The 23,264-nt window shown below is 39.7% G+C and overlaps 1 protein-coding gene across 2 annotated transcripts in view; it reads left to right on the top strand.

Moving 5' to 3' along the window:
• kcnab1.S (potassium channel, voltage gated subfamily A regulatory beta subunit 1 S homeolog) overlaps positions 1–23,264 on the top strand; it is a 163,670-nt gene that overhangs the window by 108,656 nt on the left and 31,750 nt on the right. For both annotated transcript variants that reach the window (XM_041564918.1, XM_018265741.2), the window contains exons 3-5: positions 10,066–10,103; positions 11,890–11,969; positions 21,690–21,734. In XM_041564918.1, the coding sequence (XP_041420852.1) occupies positions 10,066–10,103; positions 11,890–11,969; positions 21,690–21,734 (163 nt within the window). The remainder of the gene's footprint in view (positions 1–10,065; positions 10,104–11,889; positions 11,970–21,689; positions 21,735–23,264) is intronic.

Genomic DNA, 23,264 nt, shown 5'->3' with positions numbered 1-23,264 from the left:
TAACTGAAATAATAAAGCTAATAATAATTGCATTTCTGAGAGAGGGAGAGAGAGAGATTACATTTTGCTGTTCTGAAGAAGAAACACCAGGACCCCCTAGGAATAAGAATTACATATTTTTGTAAAATATCTTGATTAAAAGCTCAATCATATATAGTATCAAATGTAAAAAAAATTATGATAAGTAAAACCTTACAAGCATAAAACCTCTCAGGCATGAAAGCTCTCAGACGTAAAGCCTCTCAAGCATAGAGGCATAACAGCTCCCCAGGGCTCAACATATCTGAAGCATAAAAGCTCTCAAGGGTAAAAGCTTGCAATCAGAAGCTATTTCAGCATAAAATATCTCCAGTGAGGTCCAAGGACCATCGTTATGAAGAAGATAGCAGAGGGTTAGTCTTATACAACATGGTTGAAGTTTTTTTTTTTTTCACTTTGCCAAATTATACACGTTTAGCCTGTAATGTACTAGAAACTTAGTTTCTTTCTTCAGTCTGCCGAAATGCAAAGTCTCGCACTTCTTCTCCGAAATCTGCTAAGTATGTTTGCACTGGAGCCAACAAAAGGCTTCAGGACATGAACAGAGAAGAGGATTTAGCTAATGGTCAGGGACTGAAATAGGCCGGCTGATTTCAGCAGGCTGATTTCAGCCCTGTCTGCCCCTAGCCTTACACTTTGGCAGGCTTTGGACTGGAACTGTTTATGGCCACTTTGTCTTAACCACTGGGCTAGTAGAGCAGTTCTCACCTCACTCTCATTATTTTCTTTCCACCTGGCTTTCTCATCTCAACTTCCAACAGAGAAGAGGATTCAGTTGGGTGTTGAAATTGGCCTGCAGATTTCAGTAGGCTGATTTTGGCCCCATCTGGCCCTAGCCTATACTTATCAGTACTTGTTTTAGGAAGCTTGATGCCTGGGCACAGGTGTCACATCTTCTTCTAGGGTTTACGTGGAGAACCATAAAAGTGTTATTATGGGGTTTTAAAGGTTTCATTTTTATGCACCTGCCAAAGAACTCGTAGAACCAATATATGTTTGAGACACTCATCATCCAGGATTCGGTTCGGGATTCGGGCAGGATTCTGCCTCTTTCAGCTGGATTCGAATTCGGCCAGATCCTTCTGCCTGGCCGAACCGAATCCTAATTTGCATATGCAAATTAGGGGTGTTAGGGAAAGCTCATGACTTTTTGTCACAAAACAAGGACTTAAAATTTTTTCTCCCCTTCCCACCTCTAATTTGCATATGCAAATTAGGATTTGGTTTGGTATTTGGCCAAATCTTTTGCGAAGGATTTGGGGGTTCAGCTGAATCCAAAATAGTGGATTCGGTGCATCCCTAATCTTATTGCATTGCTATAAACTATGGACAGGGTCGGCCTGGAGCAATGGGGGCCCACCAGGACTGCCACATGAAGGGCCCTCCAGGCATTTACTGGGGGCCCCTTCCTGGCTTACCTCTGTGCACACCATTGTGCTGTGTGCCTGTGTGAACGCTGATGAGCTATGTGCCTGCATGAGGGCCAGTGCGCTGCCCACCTGCATGAATGCTGTCGCGCTGCGTGTCTGTGTTGAGGCGCATTGGCACAAGTGTTTTTTTTTTATAAGCATCCTATCAGGGGAACAGGTCTGGGCCAGTGAGGGCCCATGAAGGCCGGGGCCCACCGGGTTTTTTCCCGGTGTCCCGCCGGCTCAATCCGACACTGACTATGGAATAATGTTCACAGGGACCCTGTGATCAACCAAGAGGATTAGCTCTGTCATAGGCACTCTAGGAGTGTGAGCAGGTCTTGACTGAGAATTAAAATAGGCTCTGGCATTTCAGCTACAAAGATTCCCAATCAGCCCACATAGAGGCCCAATTAGCCGCCACCAGCCCACTAAATACTGACTTTCTATTGCATCTAATAGCAGCCCCTCTGGCACTTGCCAGAACCCACAGATTGCCAGTCCGGGCCTGAGTGTGAGTAGGCAGAATAGCTAGTAAGCCCCTAGGCAATATTGGCCTTACAGTGAAGGAATTACAGGGTGAATATCCAGGCTAGCATTTACTCCCTGAGCATATTTACTATAGGGGATTGGGCCACCTGTGTATCTTGAAACCTGTCTTTCCAGTAATGCAAGTGTTCTGCTCTGAGTATGTCTGAATATGTACCAATTGTTGCAGTTTATCTACTGATGCTTTGAGTATTAACTCTGTGGCATTTTGAAAATAAACCTTCTGTTCCTGTTCAAGAACCTCTAGTGTCCAATCTGTTTCACCTGTGCATCAGAAATGTACAATATAGTTCTAGTACTCAAATGCATTCCTCCACACACCATAGTGAGGGCTCAGCTGAGGCAGAGAGTCTAAACTCTAAACGTAACCTGTGTTTTACACTATCTGCGTGAGAAATAAAGTTCTGGGTTGGAAAATAGAGGTTACATATGGCAGGTGTTTGGCACTATGTCATGTCACAGTGGCAAATTTGAAGTATAAGCCAGCTGTGCCACCGGACCTTCATACCAGTCTTTACTGTAGATCTCCATCCTTTGAATTTCTACTGATTCTTGCCCTGTTTCTGACTATTTCAAATGATTGCCTGCCCTGGTACTCTGTACTAATCGAACTAGAGATATGCATGGTGTTTAATAACCAGGAACCAAATATACTGTATATATAGAATTCCTGGCAGTTTGGGACTTGCATTTGAACTGGTTTAAAGTCAACTAAATTGCAGTCACGGCATTTGGATACAGTGATGGCAAATGTTCTGGGTATGGATGTAGGCATTTTGTGATAAGAGATTAGCAGCTGCCTGGTTTCAATGTCTTATATAGAAGCACAATATCCTACTATGTCACTGCTTAATCACAACAACATAAAGCTACTGCTCATGGAAGAAAATGCTTGAGTTAAATGAAAAAAGTTCTCTCATTTCCAGATCATTTGAATTGATTCTTACTTTGTAATATTTAACATTTCTGTAAATTATTTTGTGGACAAAAAAACAAGAAGGGGTTGTTACTCTTAATGGATGCATTTGGGACAGTATTTCATTTCGGCAACGTATGAGATTCAAATGCTGAAGCCAGAAGCAGCTTTTAATGTTACTGTAAATACATCAAAGGAAGCCTCTAGGAAAGGATAAAGAAAATCTGTTTTTAAACAGTCTTCATGATTTTACAGAGTAGTAGCTATGGTTACTGAATCTGTGGGTGGCTTATTTAAGTATGGAGACACTCATGGTCAGGTTCAAAAGGTGATAATAAACAATTCTCTACATACATTATGGAATGGTCAAGCCTATGAGTCTGCTTTTGCACAACTACTGGTTCTGTGCGGCTGCAGGCTGAAACGGATACTGACTATTTTAGAAGCACCTGGAACACCTACACAGTGTATTCAGAACTGATAAATAGTCTTGACTAGCCAGAAGAATGGAGGTTCTTTTTGAATAACAATGCTGACAGCGCAGAGGCGTGAAGGACAAACTTTAAATGACCAGCAACACAAAATTACCAAACTCACTAACTGCATCGACATGAAATTTATTTCTATCCTGAACCCGTTGAAACAAAGTCTTGATGTTTATTACAGTCTGTTTGCTGTCAGCTCTGGCATCTGCTATCCATTGCCTAAAGCTGGCCATAGATGTTGAGATTTTTAAAAGATCCGATCATCATCATGAGACCACGATTATCTCGGAACTTTCGTATGATCGTACGAATTGTCCATCAACTAAAAAGACCAATTTGCCTGGAAAACAAAGGGGAGCTGCCTGCTTGGCCCTGCAAACATAGATAGATTGCACTGGGACGGTGGGACCGACAAAGATATTTTAACCTGGCCGATCAATTTCCTGACAGATGTTCGATCGTTCGAATCCCACTAACTGCATGATTATTTTGAAGGATTGGTCGGACTTCGCTAAAATCATTCGGCAAGAGAGAAATCTTTGCGTTTATGGGGACCTTTAAGCCCTACCACTCCTCTATGGTTCAATAGAACATGTATATATATATATTTCTCAGTAGTATCTGTGGAATATTGGCAATTATTGGCAATTATTGTATCAATTCTAACTGCTGCCTTTAATGATACTCCGGGATTCTGCTCAGCTGGGCCAAAGATAAGAAATCTATCAATAAATGTATCCATTTAGAACAGTTAAGAGTCTGTGACCCCCCTCACAACGCTACTTTAGACCTAAGAAGATGATAAATTACAATCACAAATAGACAATAGAAAGTAACTGAAAAAAGTCTTTATTTTTTGTGAACTGAAAACAACTGAACTTAACAGAATGTTGGAAGGTGAACAACCTCTTTAAGTATTTTGTATAAATTCTTCTTACATACATCTCTACCTTAATCTGTGTATTAAAAAAGGAACGAATATGCTATGATGGTCCATTAAAGGGGTGGTTTACCTTTAAGTTAACTATTATAATGTTATAGAATGGCCAGTTCTAACATTTTCAACTGGTCTTCATTTTTTTTAAATGATTTGCCTTCTTCTTTTGACTTTTTCCTGGGGGCACTTAACCCATTCTTTTTTTTTACTACTTTCTATTACTCATCTTTCTATTCAGGCCCTCTTCTATTCATATTCCAGTCTCAATCAAATGAATGCATAGTTGCTAGGGTAACTTGGACCCTAGCAACTAGATTGCGGAAATTGCAAACTGCTGAATAAAAAGCTAAATACTTCAAAAACCGCAAAAAATAAAAAATTAAAACCAATTGCACATGTGTCAGACTATCACTCTCCACATGATACAAAAATTTTACTTAAGGGGCATGTAAAGGTGAAAAAATGAAATCCCATTTTTGCTTTCTTTAATGCAAAAGAAACCTATCTCCAATATACTTTAATTAAAAAATGTGTACCATTTTTATAAGAAACCTGTCTGTATGCAGTGAAATTTTCCTTTCATTTACTGCTGTGGATAGGAATTGTCAGACAGTCCCTAACTGCTGAGCAGGGAAACAATCATACTTATGAACAGCAGGGGGAGCCCCCAACTTACTTCCCAGCCATGCAGAACTCAAGCAGCTTTGTTTGTACTGTAGAGCAGTCGGCGACTGTGTAGAGATTTGTATTGGATTTTATTTTTGCCTTTACATCCCCTTTACTGTTTCCAACTCCAGCTCAGGGACAAAGATCATGGAGCCAGATTTAAACAGATAAACTGGGATTCTATTTGGAGAATTATTATTCTATTTTAGACTTTACTTCCCCTTTAAAGGTAAACAACACCTTAAAAAACAGCTCTGTTTGGACATGTGTATTTTTGGAATGAGACTTTCACAGTACACTGCCCTGAGCTATATTATGAGTAATCATTTATATACAGGATTCTTTTACATTTTTATAAGACAGCATTGAAAATGGCAAGAATGAAAATAGTGGCTTGAATAGACTGATATATCTGATAACACAGTACAGGTGGAAATCACAAAGTTTGCTGCATAATTGTCAGGCTTATTTTTTATCTCCAAAATGGTTTTCTGCCCCATAAGGCAAATCCTTATATCCACAGCACAGGACAGGCTTTGTGATCACTGTATACTAAATTAAGAAAGCTTGAGTTTTTATCCCTGTATCAACTCCTGAATCAAATCCTTGCAGCCTTGGACACCTCCGATAATCTCCCTGTGGCTAAAATACCAAACTTAAAATTAGTACTGTTATATAAGAATTAATCAGAGGTTGCATAAGAAGCTTTCAATGTGAGCCCGTCTCCCTGGTAACAAGATCATTGCAGTCACTATTCCCTCTAAGGTGAGCAAATAAGGGGTGAAAGAGTTAATAGAGGACTAGAACTGAACAATAAACCTGTCACTGCGAGTTTGCTCATACTGATTATGGCACATTTGTGTTTGGCATGAGCTCTGCAGGTTCCTGCTACCTGAAGCTGAAAAAGTTTGAAGAAATTCACATAAAATATTCTGTTCAGCTCCTGTGCTTATTTACTGAATTAATGGCAATATATTTATACTTTACAATACACTTTATTTATACTCCAAGCTCTAGATTTTGAAACATTATTGGTAGAATTTGCTCAATTTATTCACAAGACCACTACTGAGTTGGACACTGATGTTACATAAGAAGACCTGGCTCACATTCACCATTCCCATTCATCTCACACTAGTCCAAGGTCTGGGCTCTGTGCACAACTCTGCGTTGGTAAAATTCGTCCATGCCTGCTTAGTTGTAAGATATGAACACAACACTTAACATTAAAGGGATACTGTCATGGGAAAAATTGTTTTTTTCAAAATGAATCAGTTAATAGTGCTGCTCCAGCAGAATTCTGCACTGAAATCAAAAGTGCAAACAGACTTTTTTATATTCAATTTTGAAATTTGACATGGGGCTAGACATATTGTCAATTTCCCAGCTGCCCCAAGTCATGTGACTTGTGCTCTGAAAACTTCAATCACTCTTTACTGCTGTACTGCAAGTTGGAGTGATATCACCCCCTCCCTTTTCCTCCCCAGCAGCCAAATAAAAGAACAATGGGAAGGTAACCAGATAACAGCTCCCTAACACAAGCTAACGGCTGCCTGGTAGATCTAAGAACAACACTCAAAAGTAAAAACCCATGTCCCACTGAGACTCCTTCAATTACATTGAGAAGGAAAAACAGCAGCCTGTCAGAAAGCATTTCTCTCCTAAAGTGCAGGCACAAGTCACATGACCAGGGGCAGCTGGGAAATTGACAAAATGTCTAGCCCCATGTCAGATTTCAAAATTGAATATAAAAAAATCTGTTTGCTCTTTTGAGAAATGGATTTCAGTGCAGAATTCTGCTGGAGTAGCACTATTAACTGATGCGTTTTGCAAAAAACATGTTTTCCTATGACAGTATCCCTTTAAAGAACTCAAGAAGACTGTGACTCCTCCAGTTACATTGAGTAGGAGAAACAATAGCTTATCTGAAAGTAGTTGCATTGTGAAGTGCTGGCTCTTTCTGAAAGCACATGACCAATCAAAATGACCTGAGATGGCTGCCTACATACCAATATTACAGCTTAAAATTACATTTGATGGTTCAGGAATAGTATTTCTAGTATTATATGGTAGAGTGAATTATTTGTAAACAGTGTAAATTAGAAACGTCAGGGCCTAACTCCCTGATATGATGTTCTTCTAACCCTGATCACAACGATCTAAGAATGGAAAGAGCACTTTATCTTCCTCTTCCAGAAATAGCTTTTTCTAGAACAAACTGTCCACAACCAAACGTGAACATGTATTGCCCTTGCTTTTACACTAGTGATTAATGTACATACATATATACATAAAAAGTACGTTCATAATTAAAAGTAACTAATGAGGTATAACAAAGGTTCTAAAACTTATTTCCAAAATAAAAAAATGTGAAATGTGAATTAGATTAAATAATTTATCCGTGAAATTAAAGGTGTTAGAAGTCACTGTTAACTGTATAAAATAGTTGAGCATTCTGACTTGTACCACTGACATCCCCTATATTTCATTGCAGTGGGTTCATAAGCTCTTTCTATACGTGTGTGCGAATATATATATATATATATATATATATATATATATATATATATACATATATATATATATGTATACATATATATATTCCTCCCCCCCCATAAATTAATAGTGCAGCAGGTAAATGTTGCAACAGGTAAGAGACAAATTGGAAGCTGTTCAGCTGCTGCTTACACAGTACTATTAAAGATGCATGTGCTAAATTACACTTATGGTACTTAATAATGAGAGGAAGACAAAGGATTTGCATAGCAGCAGTCGCTGTCTAACTGAAGGCTCATAAAAATGAAAAGTGGGCAAGAACTGTCCTGGAAAGAGCTTAGAAGCATGCTGCATTTTATTTTGCTGCCGCAAAAAAACTATGGGTAGAAAATCCATTTGGCGCTCAATGTTCTGTCCCTCTAAATTGAATTTCGGGAATAAATAAAGCAGACTTATTGCTGAGTTTGCAGCAGACATGAATTTCATTTACATGAAAACTACAAATCCAGATTTAAGCAGGGAGTGAGTCACATAGTTGGTATCGACTGTACTTCAATTTGTCTCTCGTTGATTTGTGTAAACACTCTATTAAAGTGCAAATCGATAATGTCTGCATTTAACATATACACCTGGTGGGGTCTTAAATTATTTTGAAGTTAAATATAGACATCATACTGAATATTTTTCTGCAAAACAATCAAGCAGAAATGTGGAACTGAAGTTTGGCGATGCAAAATCATACCCCCCCCCCTAAATAAATATATCCTAAGGAAGGACACAGAGACCAACGTTCTTGTTTACAAAGTGAAGGACCAGGTGCAAAACAGCCATGTCTTTAGCACTTTGCATCTTACCTTGTACTTTGCACGAAGCCCCTGCCAATCCAATGTGAATCAGCTCTAAGGGGTTGTATTTTGTGCACATTGGAGCGCCTGCACTTGCAACAGGGGCATAAATAAATGATCCCACAAGTATAAGTGAAGGTTGAACACATTTAATTAGTACAGGTATGGGACCTGTTATCCAGAATGTTTGGGATCTGGGAATTTTTTGTATAGGGGATCTTTCTGTAGGGGTCCATAGGGGTTAATATGCCCCTATGGCTTTAAGGCCCTACCCTTTTCTCAGTTACTAGGCAAAATCGTGTAGCTCAGTGTTATTGGCCAAGAGGTGTAATGACCACTTCCTGCCACATTGCACTATAGTGTGTGTAAAGTGTGGCCGCTTCCTCTTTGGCTGCTGGATGCTGATCCAGCTGGGTTTGTCCAGGGGGGCCTGGGTACAGCAAGGCCCAGAGAAGCCATGTGCCTAGAGGGACCGGGTCCTCTAGTGTCTAAGTCAGGGACCAGGAAACCCCGTGAATGAGGAATAGAAAGTGTCAGGTGAGCTCCCAGTACTAGTACGCTCTAGGAGTGTAAGATAGTCAGGTTTGAGCTAAAAAGAGCAGTTCTGAGCTCCAACATAGGAGTGATAGATTGGAGGTATCTCTCCCAGGCCATATTGCCTGTAGTATAGGGATCCCAGTGGAGAGGGAATCAGGAGAGATGATTGCCCTGAGGTTGATCCAGAGACCACTACCAGAATATGTTGCAGAGGTGAAGTGGGATACCTGCCAAGTCTGTCCTAAGGGAGTGTCAGCACGTGTAAATCTGCATGTGATGTGCCTTTTTCCTCTAACCCATTGTGATGTGAGTAAACCTGAGATCATTGTCTCTGACTAATAAAGAGTTTCTTTGTTTGCACCATAAGAACCTCCTGGCGCTCCCAATCCTTTTTTATGCACAGTAGCCTGGGAGTTATATTTGCACAACATCTGTGGGGAAAATGCTTCCATTTAGCGAAGGCCCAGATCCTGAAGAGAGAGTCCAATGTAACCCATGCCCCTACCTTAGCTGGACATTAACTATCTGTCCAGATTAGCGTTACATGTCTATAATTTAGATCTCTATACTTTAGGTCTACTAAAACTCATTAAAACATTAAATAACCCCAATAGATTTGTTTGCCTCCAATGTGTATTAATTATATCTTAGTTTGGATCAAGTACAAGATACAATTTTAGTAATACATAAAAAAGGGATGTATGTTTTACATTTTGAGTTATTGGATTAAAATGAACTCTAAGGGAGATGGCCTTCCAGTAATTTGGAGCTTTCTGGATAACAGGTTTCCAGATAATGGATCCCATACCTGTATAACCAGATCCTTGTGCAGAACCAGGTTTGCTGCTATGGATTTATTTAATTTTTAAATGTACAGTAGACTAAGGGATTTTTTGCACAGGTGTTTTTCTGTGCATTTTTCTCACACTCAGTATGCGTACATAAATTCATAGAAAGAAGCCTGAGTTCCTTATATAGTCCCTGCCTACCTAGGATGGCAGGGGACCTAAATACTGCACTGGCTGTATGTATGGACATCAACATTACAGAAATATCCTTATTCGAAAAACCTCAGGTCCCACACATATGTTGCAATAATATAATTCTGCATTTAATTACTAGCAAAGCAGTGTTACAAGACCGATATCTTTTTGTTTTCTAAACATATGCATTTTTATGTTTTCAGGGACATGGGTAACATTTGGAGGGCAGATTTCTGATGAGGTAAGACATTTATATAGAAGAATGTTTAATCATAATTAATACCTCCATTGTGGTTTTCAAATAAAATATAATATCATTTTGGAGTGCAGAGGCTTGTGCTTGCCCTATGAATACAGCACTTTTATTTACATTCTATTATATAATTCCTCTGAGACTACACATATATACATTTATAATACACAAAAACCATGAATATCTTGTAAATTGTATCCTTATAAACGGTGAGTAGTGGTGTCATTTTTGTCACGTGACTCACTTAAACTTGTGTATTATAATAAATAAAGTACCCCCTGTATGAGGATAATAGAAGTCACTTCGGAGTACCATGTCCTGTATAAAAGCACTCGGCCTTCAGTCTCGTGCTTTTATAATATCCTAAAATATAATATATTTTACAATAGGGGGTACTTTATTCACTATATACAGTATTATGCAGCCTGCAATTCACATAATGACAACTGTATGAAGAACTTTGTTTAAAATTAATAGAAACAGAGATGATGTGTTTGTATGTTGAAAGTGTAAGCTTGCGGCGACCTTCTCAAATGATTGTTCTGAAACAGAATTCCAGATGTTGTTTATGTCTTTAGAATCAGTAGAGGGAAGAGAGGTAATGGCTTCTCTAGTGGATAACAGGCAACAAATGACAAGTGCAATGCAAACCCTGGGATATAATCAGTTGTACAGCATCTATCACTCATAACCTCTATCACTCATAACCTCATAAACAATTATTGTTTGCTCCCAAACAGCATATGCGGAACATTACTATTATTCACAGTAACCACCGGATGCCATGAAACTGGAGCATGAGTCACTTCAAGCTAAATATCCACTTCTTTTTTTTAAATTCACATAGTTAGATGTGGGGTGAAGAATAACAATAGTTAATCAAGTTTCTTCTAAAGGTATTAATAGAAAGGTGAAGCTTGCTGGGGTATTATGCAATCTCTGGTAAAAGTGGGGTATAATCAATACAAAGGGAGTGAATTATAAGCATTTGAATTAGAATTTTTGCTTTGATTACAATTTTCATGCTCTAAAACTCTGAATTTAGTTATGCTTTAAAAAAAACTCTTATGTACAATATTTATGAAGCACAAGAATTACATATTACTTGAATGTAAAACTTCAGCATCTAAAAGCTGCCAAGTTCATGTAGAAGTCACTGGGAGCTGTCTACAGCAAATGAAAAGCATTTTTTTCATTGCAGGTTTACTGAGAATGAAGTAGAATTTTTAGGTAATTACGTTTTTTCATGATCCTATTCAATGAATTTTTTTAAATTCTGATTTTTTTTTTTAAATATAACGTTCGAGTTTGGTGAAAATTTGAGTTTATTCAAAGTAGGAAAAACCTCTAAAATGACACAAATTTGACTTTTGATAAGCCTTTAAGAGGCAAGGTAAGAGCTGGCAGCTGAACAGTATATCACAGGGAAATGCAGGGAATGGGCTACTATTAGTAACAGGACTGAACAGGCAAGGGAAAACACACAGTCACAGGATTATAAGACTGATGGCATCCAGTTGCTAGGCTGAGTGTTGTGCCAGCTTAAATAGCCAGAATTCAGTCTAAAAAGCGTTATTCACAGATGTTGTACTATCACATGTTGCAAGCTGGTCTGCATTACTGGATTTAACTGCATTTTTCCATGTAGACTTGTGTTGCTTATTAAGGTCATATGTAGAAAACCAAAATATTATAATTTAAAAGAATAAGGATGCTAGAGGAGACAAATGTGACATCTCAAGTAACAAAATTAATGTGTTCACCTTTTCAACAGGTGGCCGAGCAACTCATGACCATTGCATATGAACATGGAGTAAACCTGTTTGATACAGCAGAAGTTTATGCAGCAGGAAAGTAAGTGATTTTGTGCAGGATGTTTCCATAGAGGAAGACAACCCTGTGGCTGCCCAGAAAGTTGGGGGGCCCAGTAAGACCCTAGTAATATATTGTGGTAGAATGTATCCCATGTCGGACTGGCCCACCGGGATACCAGGAAAACTCCCGGTGGGCCCAGGGCTTCTTGCTTCTAACCATTTGGCCTATTTCATGGCCATTCCCCATTTCTTTATGAGAACAAAGAGGCTTAATAATGGAAGAATAGATTATAGTATTTAGAGAAAAGAAACTAGGAGAATAAAGAGGTTGAGTGAGGAGAGGAGGTATAGTAGTTTGGAAAGTGGGCCCTCAGCCTAAGGTTTTCTGGTGGGCCCCTGGCATCCCAGTCCATCACTGAATGTATACCCATTAAGCAATGTTTTTTGAATTTACTCTGGGACCCTGTAACATCTAGTTATGCCACTAAATGTGTCAATGTAAGATCTAGAATCAATAGCTTAATGTTTCTAGCAGGGGGACTACACTGTATCCTGGATATCGGAAAAAATACACCTCCATAACAACACAAATCCCTTATTGTTTTTCAGTTTGTTTGTTTTATGAATAAAGTGGTACTAGCTGCTGAGCCTGTAGTATTTGTCTTGCAGAGCTGCCCTTGTTCCAGAATGCTTGGCCCCAAATATCTTTAGGGGGGGGGCACCATGCACCCTCAGGCAGTCCTTCCTTAGCACCCACATGGCTGCCCACTCATTTTCAGCAAGCAAGGCAGCAAAGTTTAAGCTGCAGAAGATGCTGTGAGGAGGGATAGCATATGCTTATGCCACTGAAACTGCTGGTGGATATGGATTAAAAGTCAAGAGGTGTGTCGTGACATGACTGGGGGTACGGTCAGCAGAACACTGGTATATATACTATAATCCACATCACACATCAGCTACATTTTATAATAGCTTGTGTAGAGCATTGATGTCCAACAGGTGACCCTGTATACTCAGTAGAGATGAGCAAAATATTTTTCCACTTTTCATCCAGAAAAAAAACAGCCATAGTAAAAAAAAATGTTGACGATTAAAAAAAAATTTCATGGTTTGTTGAAAAATTGTCTCCCAAGAAAAGTCCATTGACTTCATTACACAAATTTTTGGTGACGCGAAACGGGTCAGATTCGCCCATCACCAATACTAAGCTGTAGTGCTTATGCTAGGTGACCCACTTGGGAGCCTTTTTGGGGTAATGTAATTACAGACACAAAGTTTAGTCAACCATAGTCCAAGTCTAGTTACCCATAACAACCAATCAGCAGGTAACGTTCATTTTCAGCTACTCTAGGCAGTGTCAGACTGGGACACCAGGGGCCCACCCAAAAACCTTAGACCAGGGGCCCACTCTCAGTACTATTATTCTTCCTCTCCTCGCTCAACCGCTATCTTCCTAGTCTCTTTTCTTTATATAATATAATACTATCGTCTATTATTCCATCTATTTAGTCTTTTTGTTCTCATATAAATAAAGAATGACCATGAAATATGCCAAATGTTTAGCAGCATGAGGGCCCACTGACACCTGGGCCCACTGGGAGTTCTCTTGGTATCCCAGTGGGCCAGTCGACACTGACTCTAGGTAATTACACCTAGTAAAAACATTTTTATGATCATATCTCCTTTGTCTTTGTGTTGCCTGTGAAAATATGACTTCAAGTATTTATATAACGTAAATGATACACTTTGTCCCAATTCACTGCAATGTTGCTTCATTCAGTAACTGCTTAGACATCCAACTATGCTGCACAATAAAAACTGCCTAGATAGTATCTCAAAAATGAGTATATTTCTTTTTAAAAGGTATTGTGTTGAGTTACAAACATGAAGTATAATGTGCAGCACTTTTGAGTAGTTAGGGGCCCCTGAAATGGTGCATTTTGGTGAAGAGAAATACCATAAAACGGTCATCTTGGGCATTCCTCTGGGCTTACCAGAACTCTGCTGTAATATGTAAGTGTATAGAATCCCTTTTGGTGTACTTATCTAGATGTGCCAGAAAGAATCCAAGTACAGGTATCTCATTCCAGTGCTCTGACATACACACAATAGGCTTAACTTGTTCGAAAGTGTAGCCACATTAACAATAGATATCACTTGCAAACAGAGATCAGAGCTAATGTACTATTCCATGTTCTGAAATAAATACCACAAGCAGTGCTGTTGGTTCCCTTTACTACTCATAAAGATTTCATGATATTGAATATTTTAAGGTACTAACATTTAATTTCAGATATTTTGTTTCTTTCCTATGGCTGTATTTAAGTCCGATGTCACCCTAGGCACCTGACCCAAACACGCCCCCTACACTGAGCACATGACATCACTTCCGTCAACCAATTGCCTGCATGATCCCTTTATATATAATACCCTCATTCATACTGTATGTCTAAACTGCTGGTCTTGCTGTCATTTAACCACCCACAGTCTCAGTATTAACCTGTTGCTTTATCAGCTTTTTCCAGAGGGAATTGTGTAATGCACTTTTAGCTTGTATAACCTTCCTCCATATAGTACAACTAGCTATGTTCAACCCTGTGTTCATTCCAGGAGTCTGATTCTCAACATCTGTTTCATAGAACCTCTATAAATTATATCTTCTTACACTAATAAATGGGTGTGATAAAGGCTGGGCAGTGTCAAGTCTATATAAATATCCCACCTAATCCAGCTCTACTGAAGAGGCTAAATTAGTAGATTCCTCCCTAATTCCAGGGAATTTTAGATAACTAAGGTAAAAGAGCATGAGATGATTCTAAAACAGAATTTGGTTGCAGATCTGCATGTAACTGGTTTTCTCTCTAAATATTCAATTTCCATGGCTTCATTAAACCAACACAGACCATCAGGGCCCTTCTAAACTGTGGGGCCGGCCCTTTTCCAAAGGCCCAAAGGGTGGAGTTGTCCAAAGGCCAGTTAGGGTGAGATTTGGGAAGGATGTTTATTGGCTCTCAGTATTACATAGGTTCCTGTAAGTCCTATGGAGGATAGTAGGACTGACACAGCAGTTATATGTTGTTTCATTATTAGGAAACAAGGAGAAACATAACCAATGCAACTATTTCCCGCTCTATAAGAGCCTTATTCTAACTTCTCTCCCTCCCCCTCTATATGTTATCCCTGCCAAATCCCTAGCCCAATACCCACAATAAAGATACACACAATGACTTTGTGGTTAATCTGTGTAATCTACAGCTTCATTAATAATTAGATAAACTGCACTTTTTGATCGCAAGGAAGGCAAAAAACCTCTGAAAAGGCCAATTTCCTTAACTAGAGGGAAAAATTCCTTCCTGACCCCTTAAAGGCGATCGGATTTGCTCCCACGATCAATGCACCACATTTAATCAAGCGGAGGGGGGGGATATGGTAAGGTAAGGGACTGTGGTGAAAGGATGAGAAAGAGGAGGGAATATGGCAGCATAAACATGGGCCCATTTAAGACGCACGATGAATGCTGCATTCCTTTCCATTCCAATGGACCCCAGGCAGCCTGCAAACCCCAGCATTTGCAGTCTGAGGGATGGAATGAAAAGGAATGCAGAGTCTACCAAGTGGCTTAAAGGAGTTCCTGTGTATAAAACCATATTTTCGATAAAGGGGAGGAACCACTGGTGGAAGTACGGTGGCTGAAAGCACCACTCGTGAAAGTGCAGTGGATGAAAGGGAGGTATCACTGGTGGAATTGAGATGTCCCATACTTACTGCTGTTTCCTGAGAATGTGGTGCCTAGACTGAGGTGCATCGGTATTTGGTACCAAGGAAACTGGTGGTGGTGCTGGTATCATGTGCCGTTTGTGAGTTGTTCCGAGGACCATCTGTAAAACCAAACAAGATAACTCAGACTACGTATTTTATTACCTTAGCAAGTGATATCCCTGTAAAATCCTTGGGACGTGTTATCCAGAATACTTGGAACCTGTGGTTTTCTGGATAACAGATCTTTCTGTAATTTGGATCTTCATACCTCAAGTCTACTAGAAAATCATGTAAAACATTTAATAAACCCAACAGGGTGGTTTTGCTTCCAATAATTATATCATAGTTTGAATCAAGTACATGAAACTGTTTTATAATTACAGAGAAAAAGGAAATCATTTTTAAAAAATTGGATTAGTTGAATAAAATGGTAATTTGGATTATGGGTTTCCGGATAACGGATCCCACACTGTAATATTTAGGAGCACATTAAGCACAAATCAGGTGATTAAGCACAATTAAATGATTGGCCAAGTGTGGGAAAGAAAAGGATGGATTATATACTGCACCTGAATATCTCTCATTGTTCTTAATCAGTATGGCCTTGTTGATCTTCTCTAGGTCTTTGTAGAGGTGTTTCAGGTGGGCCTTGATGTATCTGTAGTCCTGCCAGAACTCGTTCTTTAGGTGTAATTTCCACCATTTTGTAATCTTCACACAGTCCTTGGCCATCCACAGATCGTAGAGTGCAGTCCTGATGTCATAGGTGATCTTGTCCCTGATGCACTCGAGATAAGGGCCCGAGAGTGGATCCTCAAAATCCCTGATCTCAAAGATGTCCAGATCAGACGAGATCCACCGTGAGTGCTAGAAAAATGTAAGAAGCAAGAAAACATTGAGGTCAGGGCACACACTATGCTAAACCCCGTCAAATTTCTGTTTCATTGTATTTACACAGAAGATATGCCATGTTTAGCATTGGGTTAGCCACTCCTTTAACCCCTTGGAAACCTTTCTCAGGAGTCAGAAAATAAAATGAGGAAATAAGCTGTGAACACCTTTACCTTTTCATAGCGCCACTGGTATTAAAGCCTGCTACTTGCACTCATGCCCATCTTAGATGTAAAGATGTAAGACCCCGAAATAAACACAATAAAGAGGTATTAACAGCGGCATATTTACACCTTATTTAATAAGAACCCTTTTCATTCAGAAACTATGGTTTTAATATGGTTCCAATTAGAAACAAATGCTTACTTATGTATATAGAATGCCCCTTCCCACCAGCTCCCCATGTCCCTATCTTAAGACAATACCATCCTATTTTATTTGGTCCACAAATCAGCCCAATATTCCTGTCAGGGCCCTACTTTCCTCTGGATCAGCAGTTACACAAAAAGGTAGACCTTGATGGACGTGTGTCTTTTTCAGCCTCATCTACTGTGTAATACATATTACAGATGGGAACAGGGCCGCCATTAGAAATCACGGGGCCTCATACAACAAAATTTTCGGTGCCCCACCCACACTGGCGCGCCACCCCAGATCCTGCCCACTCCACATCACAGTTAAAAGACCACAGAGACATCAGCTCTAAAAAAGTAACCCCCCCACACACAAGTTAAAAAAAGCTATTGATGGTCAGGGCCCCCTTATAAGTTTTAAAAAAAAAAAAACAGTGGTGCCAGGGCCCCCCATAAAAGTTTTTTTTAAAAAGCATTGGTGCAAGGGCCCCCCCTTACAAGTAAAAAAAAATTTGGGGCCCAAAAAATATTTAAAAAATAAACATTGTTGGCAGGGGCCTATAGAATATTAGAATAATACATTGGTGGCCAGGGGATTAAAAAAAAAAACTAACACAAATTGGTGTTCAGTAGAATTGAACTCATGGCTTCAGGACTTCAACTTTGCCTCCTTTCATGACTTTGGGTCTTTTCTCCGCTTCAGGACTTCAATTTCGGATGTTTTTGTGACTTTGGGTCTTTATACCGCTTAGGCCCCCGGTCCCCCCTGATGGCGGCCCTGGATTGGAAAATTGCAGGACCCTTACCGTCCTCCAAATAACCCACAATGGGTTGGGAAAGTTGTTCTTCTGCTCCTTATGGAAGTTGATAGTCTTTAAAAAGACTTTTGTGTTTCTTCTTTATCTTCTTCTGCTCCTGGGAATCGCTGAGAATCAATGGTAATCGATGAGAATCACTAGGAATCGCTCGTATTTCACTTTATGGGGAGAGAAAAGATAGAGAAGGGATTGTGAACTGAACCATCTCTGCCACATAAATCTGTATATACTTGATTTCCCTTAATAGCTCAATACTGCGCTACTGAATATGTTTGTGCCTTAGAAATAACCAGTAACACCAATCAGCAGCAACTTTAATAGAATGAAGGAGCTGATTGGGAGAGACAGAATCGATTGGTGCAATCAAGGGCCCTAGACACCCCTGCTAACCAAGGTTGGGTCCTGGCAAACAATGCACAAACTAATAGTTAAATGAACACTTGGAATCGCCCTCATTCATTTTCATTTCTATGGCAGCTTTCAGCCAATCAGTGCTGAGCTGGGAGTGATGTCATCGTCAAGTAAGGCATGATATACCAGTAATTGGCAGCCAGTCACACACGTGCATTTATGAAATTACAACAAATAGACATCAAACATAAGCAGTCATAGAACCAGGGCCACCATCAGAACTCACTGGTCCCTGACTGGACTCTCCCATGCCCAATGAATGAATGAAGGTCCTGCTGAGATCTCCTCTCTTAGCCCATCAGCTACAACTCTGCTACTGGTTCTGTCTTTGAATGCTGGGAATTGTAGTTTAGCAGTGGCTAGAGAGATACAGTTATGGGATCACTGAGGCAGACAGTAGTATTCTGTTGGGAATATGTTTTTTTCACTTTACTGTTTTGCAGCTCTTTATGTTTGAATTGGAATAGTTTTCTTGTTTCAAATGTTCTACCTCCCTAGCAACCAGGCAGAGGCTTAAATAGACCTAGAAAGGCATAGTATCCCTTGAAGCTTGCAGCCTATTGCCACAGCCTATTGTCACTTGTCTATAGAGATTGAGACTAGAGCTGCACCGAACAAATATGCTTTAGTAGGGTGCAGCAGACCCAGCAAGGGCCTAAACATTCCCCCCCCCCTTTGCCGTGCACCCTAACCCTGAAAATAAAAGAGAAACAACTCTTCACTCCCTAAATAAAAGAGACCTCAAATGTTCCACACGAGGACCGACAACTGTCCGAAAATCAAATGTACTTAAAAATATAAAGAAAAGAATACCCCGTGGGTAACAACTTAATCAATAACCAGCATACAGGAAGCTCTTAGGATTAAATAAGTCAATTCAATAAATTCAATAAATAAATTAAAGTGCAATTAGTGCCTCCAAATAAATTAATCAATTGTACAGCTATTTAATTTTAGATTAATTAGTAAAATTCTATAAAGTGCCAATTAGTGCATGATATTCGAAGTAATTTAATCAATTATCATTCCCAAAAAAAAAAAAAATTCAAGGTTAGCCTAAAACCAACAGGGCTAAAATAGAAATGATAAAATTCCTTTAGGGTGCAATTAATTGTGTAAAGAATTAAATTAAGTAAAATTATTAGAACCAAAAAAATTATATTGAATTAATCACTAATTTGTATATAATAATTGCTGGAGATTAAATTAATTACGAGATCTCGTTAAATTAAAAAATGACCAAATTAGGATTAGAAACTAAAACCAAATACTGCGGTCAAATAGAAAAGAAAGAAGATATAATGAAACATAAGATGGTGGAGCTGTCCCAAAACTAACTACCTATTGTTTTCTAAGACTGGGACACCACAAAGTAAAAGTCAGGACAGGGTAACCGAGACTGTGGCCTTTGTATATTAACTTTCCCTGATCTTGTAGAGACTGGGTTAACCCTAATAAACCACAAATCACCGGCCCCTTAGAAAGGAAGGAAGATGGTTAGGATAAAAGAGAACCGCAGCAATAAGGAATCAGATCCAACCCCAAAAAAGTACCAAGAAAAAAATATATAAATATATAATAAAATCACAAGGATTAGGCGACTCGCCAACGCGCGTTTCGCTAACAAGCTTTCTCAAGGCGAAATGATTGATCCGTTTCTGGTACGCTGTAAAATAGGTTCCGTATACGTCATCCAAATGCGTCGCTCTGTAATTATCGCGTGAATTAGGGAGTCTTCTAATTGGTAGTTCCCGTTGAGACGTCAAGAGAATCATCAGAGCGCTTAGACGTCAAGAGGCACGGCCCTGTACGTCAGACACACGCCCCCGCACAGCTCCGTCCTATTGGCCAGCATAACCGTGACAGGGAACGCATCAATGGGGCCCGATCATCGGTAACACCCCTTCCCTGCCACACATAACAGCCAGCACCAATCGTGCACCCTAACCCCTCACCCCCCCCCCCACACACACACACACACACACACAGTGGCCCGGCGGGACACCGGAAAAAATACCCGGTGGGCCCCGACCCTTAACGAGGCCAGACACCTCTCCAGATCTCTGTAAAAAAAATTTCTTCCCGCAGCGCCATCAGCGCAGCGCCTTCTGCGCAGGCGCCTTCACGCTGGTGTGCCGAGCGGCGCCTTTGTGTGCGCGCACTTGGTGCGTCACAGTAGGGGGGGCGGAAGGGGCCCTGGACAGAACTGGACAGTACAGTAGTCCCGGTGGGCCCCGGGCCCCCCAGTCCGACCCTGCACACACACACACAGCTCTATCACCGGATTTCCAATGAAAATCTGTGGCAGAGGCTGGGTAATCTTTTTTTTTTTTTTCTTTTTTAATTTAAAAAATAAATTTACAGGCACCCGAGGGCCGCCCCCAAAACATGCTGCCTTAGGCACAGGCCCTCGGGTGCCTTAATATAAATACGCCCCTGTCCTCTCCAAGAGATAACACGGCTCCTACATCAGAAGCAGTTTCTGGAAACCGCAGATATTTTGTATGTACAATACTGTAGCAGATGCTGAGGAAGGCATCCACCTTCTAATTAAATCTGACAAGGACAGTGTTTGCATGCAGTGCTTCCTTTAATGAGGACTGAGAGAAAAACAAATTGTTTGTTGCATAATATTTCCAGGGCTGGATTTAGACAAAAGCTTAGTTTGAGCCTGGGCAAATTAAACATATGCTGTTTAATATTAATGACCATTGTAATGTAGCACTTTAGGATTAAGCAAACACTAGCATACGTTTATATTTTTCATAAGCAACTAGGTGTAATGGCAGGGCCAATCACTTAGCAAACCAAGTCAAATTGCATGACAACTGCAATTCATTCCAGGGCCCCGGGCTGTAGAGTTACACTCCCATGGATCTCCGTCACCCATCATGTCCTTTACAATCTGAGCTGCAGTTGATGTGGATGGATTATAACAGTTCTATGTCAAGTTGCAGCTTTTGCTTGTGGGCAGAGCAAGCACCGGTATTGCCCCCTGATTCTTAAGTGACAATTATTAGATTACAAAAATAAAGACTTGTATGTAATTCATCCAGTTCCCAAAGAAGTACAAATAAAGTGCATTTAAGGACAGTGTAGCACCATACATATACTGTAGCAGCTCTGTCCTTCTTTCTGTAAGCACGCTGAGAAGAGAAACTCTAGTCACACTTATGTATGATACTTAGTAGAATAACCAGACACTATAACATATTTATATTGTTAACACCAGCCAGGTGCTTAAAAGCAATTAAATTCGAGTGCACCTGCTACTGTTATCAGGATGCTCCAATGATAAACCCCGAAATTCAAATGTGTTTTGCAAAACCACAGTGTCACATCGCACCATGAAATTCTTCTCTTCTCTGTTTGCGTGATTAATGGTTCTTGGGGATTCACCAAGGCAAAAGGCTTTCATTTTCAAGAGCAAAAACACATAATAACACTGAATGAAATGTTCAGCATGGGCAGATGCTACAAACAACTGCACAATGTGACCAAGCTCCTGTTTCTGTTTTCTTTTTCCAGGGCCGAAATCATCTTGGGACATATCATCAGAAAAAAGAACTGGAGGTGAGGTATATCAAGAGAGAATCAAGTGTTTGAATAATATTGAGGATATTGTAACCAAAGGACTGTCAGAGTATGAGAGCAGTACAGAAATAGGATTGCTCACTTTTGCTCTGAGATGCAGAGGGGACAAGTCAATGGAAGTATCCACAAGAAATGAAAATCCCAGTGAAAACTCATATGTAGATACAGTATATGTATTTCCCCAGGCAGGGTACTTTTAGCCAAGCCATGAAGTGACTTTAGATGTCCCTTAAAATATGTTATCATTTTGGACAAACAGAATGCATTACTCGGCACCCAACTTATGGCAGCTGTGGCATATCTAGCCAGCACTGACCTCCTCTTTCCCCTTTTTGTACAGAGATGCACAGACTCATACCTCCATCCCTCTCTTTCTCTTCTAGACCCATTATTTATAGGAATACTTGGCAAACCTAAATTAAAATTCGCAATGCACAATTAAAATTCGAAATGTAATAACAGTTTAAAGAACAATTTTATATTGCGGATATTTATTCTTATTGTTTTGCTCTGTGCAACTTTTATCACATTCCCCCCCTTAAAGTCTTAAAGGGAAGCTACATCTGGCACAGAAGTTGATAAGGTATTGGTAACCAGATCTAATGTAAAATGAACATGATTCTGTGAATCATCAGAGTTAATTACTTGCTATGGCAGTCTTAAGCACGCTGACCTATCCATAACTGAAATAAATCCCAATGAAGAAGTTGGATTTTGGAACAATTGTTTATCCAACTCTGCAGTAATCTGAACTTTTTTTTTCCACTTTTTCCCTCTGCTGCACATTTTGTGTCTTTTGTAGTGATAGTGCATTTTGGATGACAGATGATGTGTTTTTAATTACAGAGCCTCTCAGTCAAGTCTGCAATGTGTTTACCTCCGTATTGAAAGCAGTAGTCCACATTATTCCCTAGAGAGCACGGGGAGTCAGCATGACAGGCAGATTGCACTGATCCAAAACAAGTGATTGCAATAATTAATTGAAGGCATTCATTTCATATTTTAGCAGCAATTCAGACTGTAAACAAAAGGTTCTGCTTTGTGGATACCATAGAATGAAGTGATCATTTTAAAACTTTTAAAATGGAAAAAAAATATTCTTAAGGGGAAATCAAATTGAATATTTTTAATTTTTTTGGTTCTTAATCTTGAAACGATGTTGCAGAAGCCAGCCCTCTTCCAGTCCAGTTTCCGCAATGTCTTGCAAGCTTCTGCAAAAGCCTGTTCATCAACTGGATTCTGCTACACTGTTTTAAGTGCCAAAAAAATACTGCTTTCAATAGCAAATACATTTAAAAACAACTCTAAAGCTAATGATAATGTGCACTGAAGGTTGTTAAGCAATAAAGTAGAACCCTGATTTTACATTTCCCAGGGGACTGTGTCAAAAGTGCAAAAATGATGGGAAAACGTTAAATCCAGGAAAGAAAAAAAACTAAGCTTGCCTGAATGGTGCTGACATAAAACAGCGTCAATATATATATTTAAAATATGGGGATGTAAAACCTT

Source organism: Xenopus laevis, chromosome 5S, assembly GCF_017654675.1.
Source record: "Xenopus laevis strain J_2021 chromosome 5S, Xenopus_laevis_v10.1, whole genome shotgun sequence".
In the NCBI taxonomy this organism is placed as follows: domain Eukaryota; kingdom Metazoa; phylum Chordata; class Amphibia; order Anura; family Pipidae; genus Xenopus; species Xenopus laevis.
This window is presented reverse-complemented; position numbering and strand designations above follow the sequence as displayed.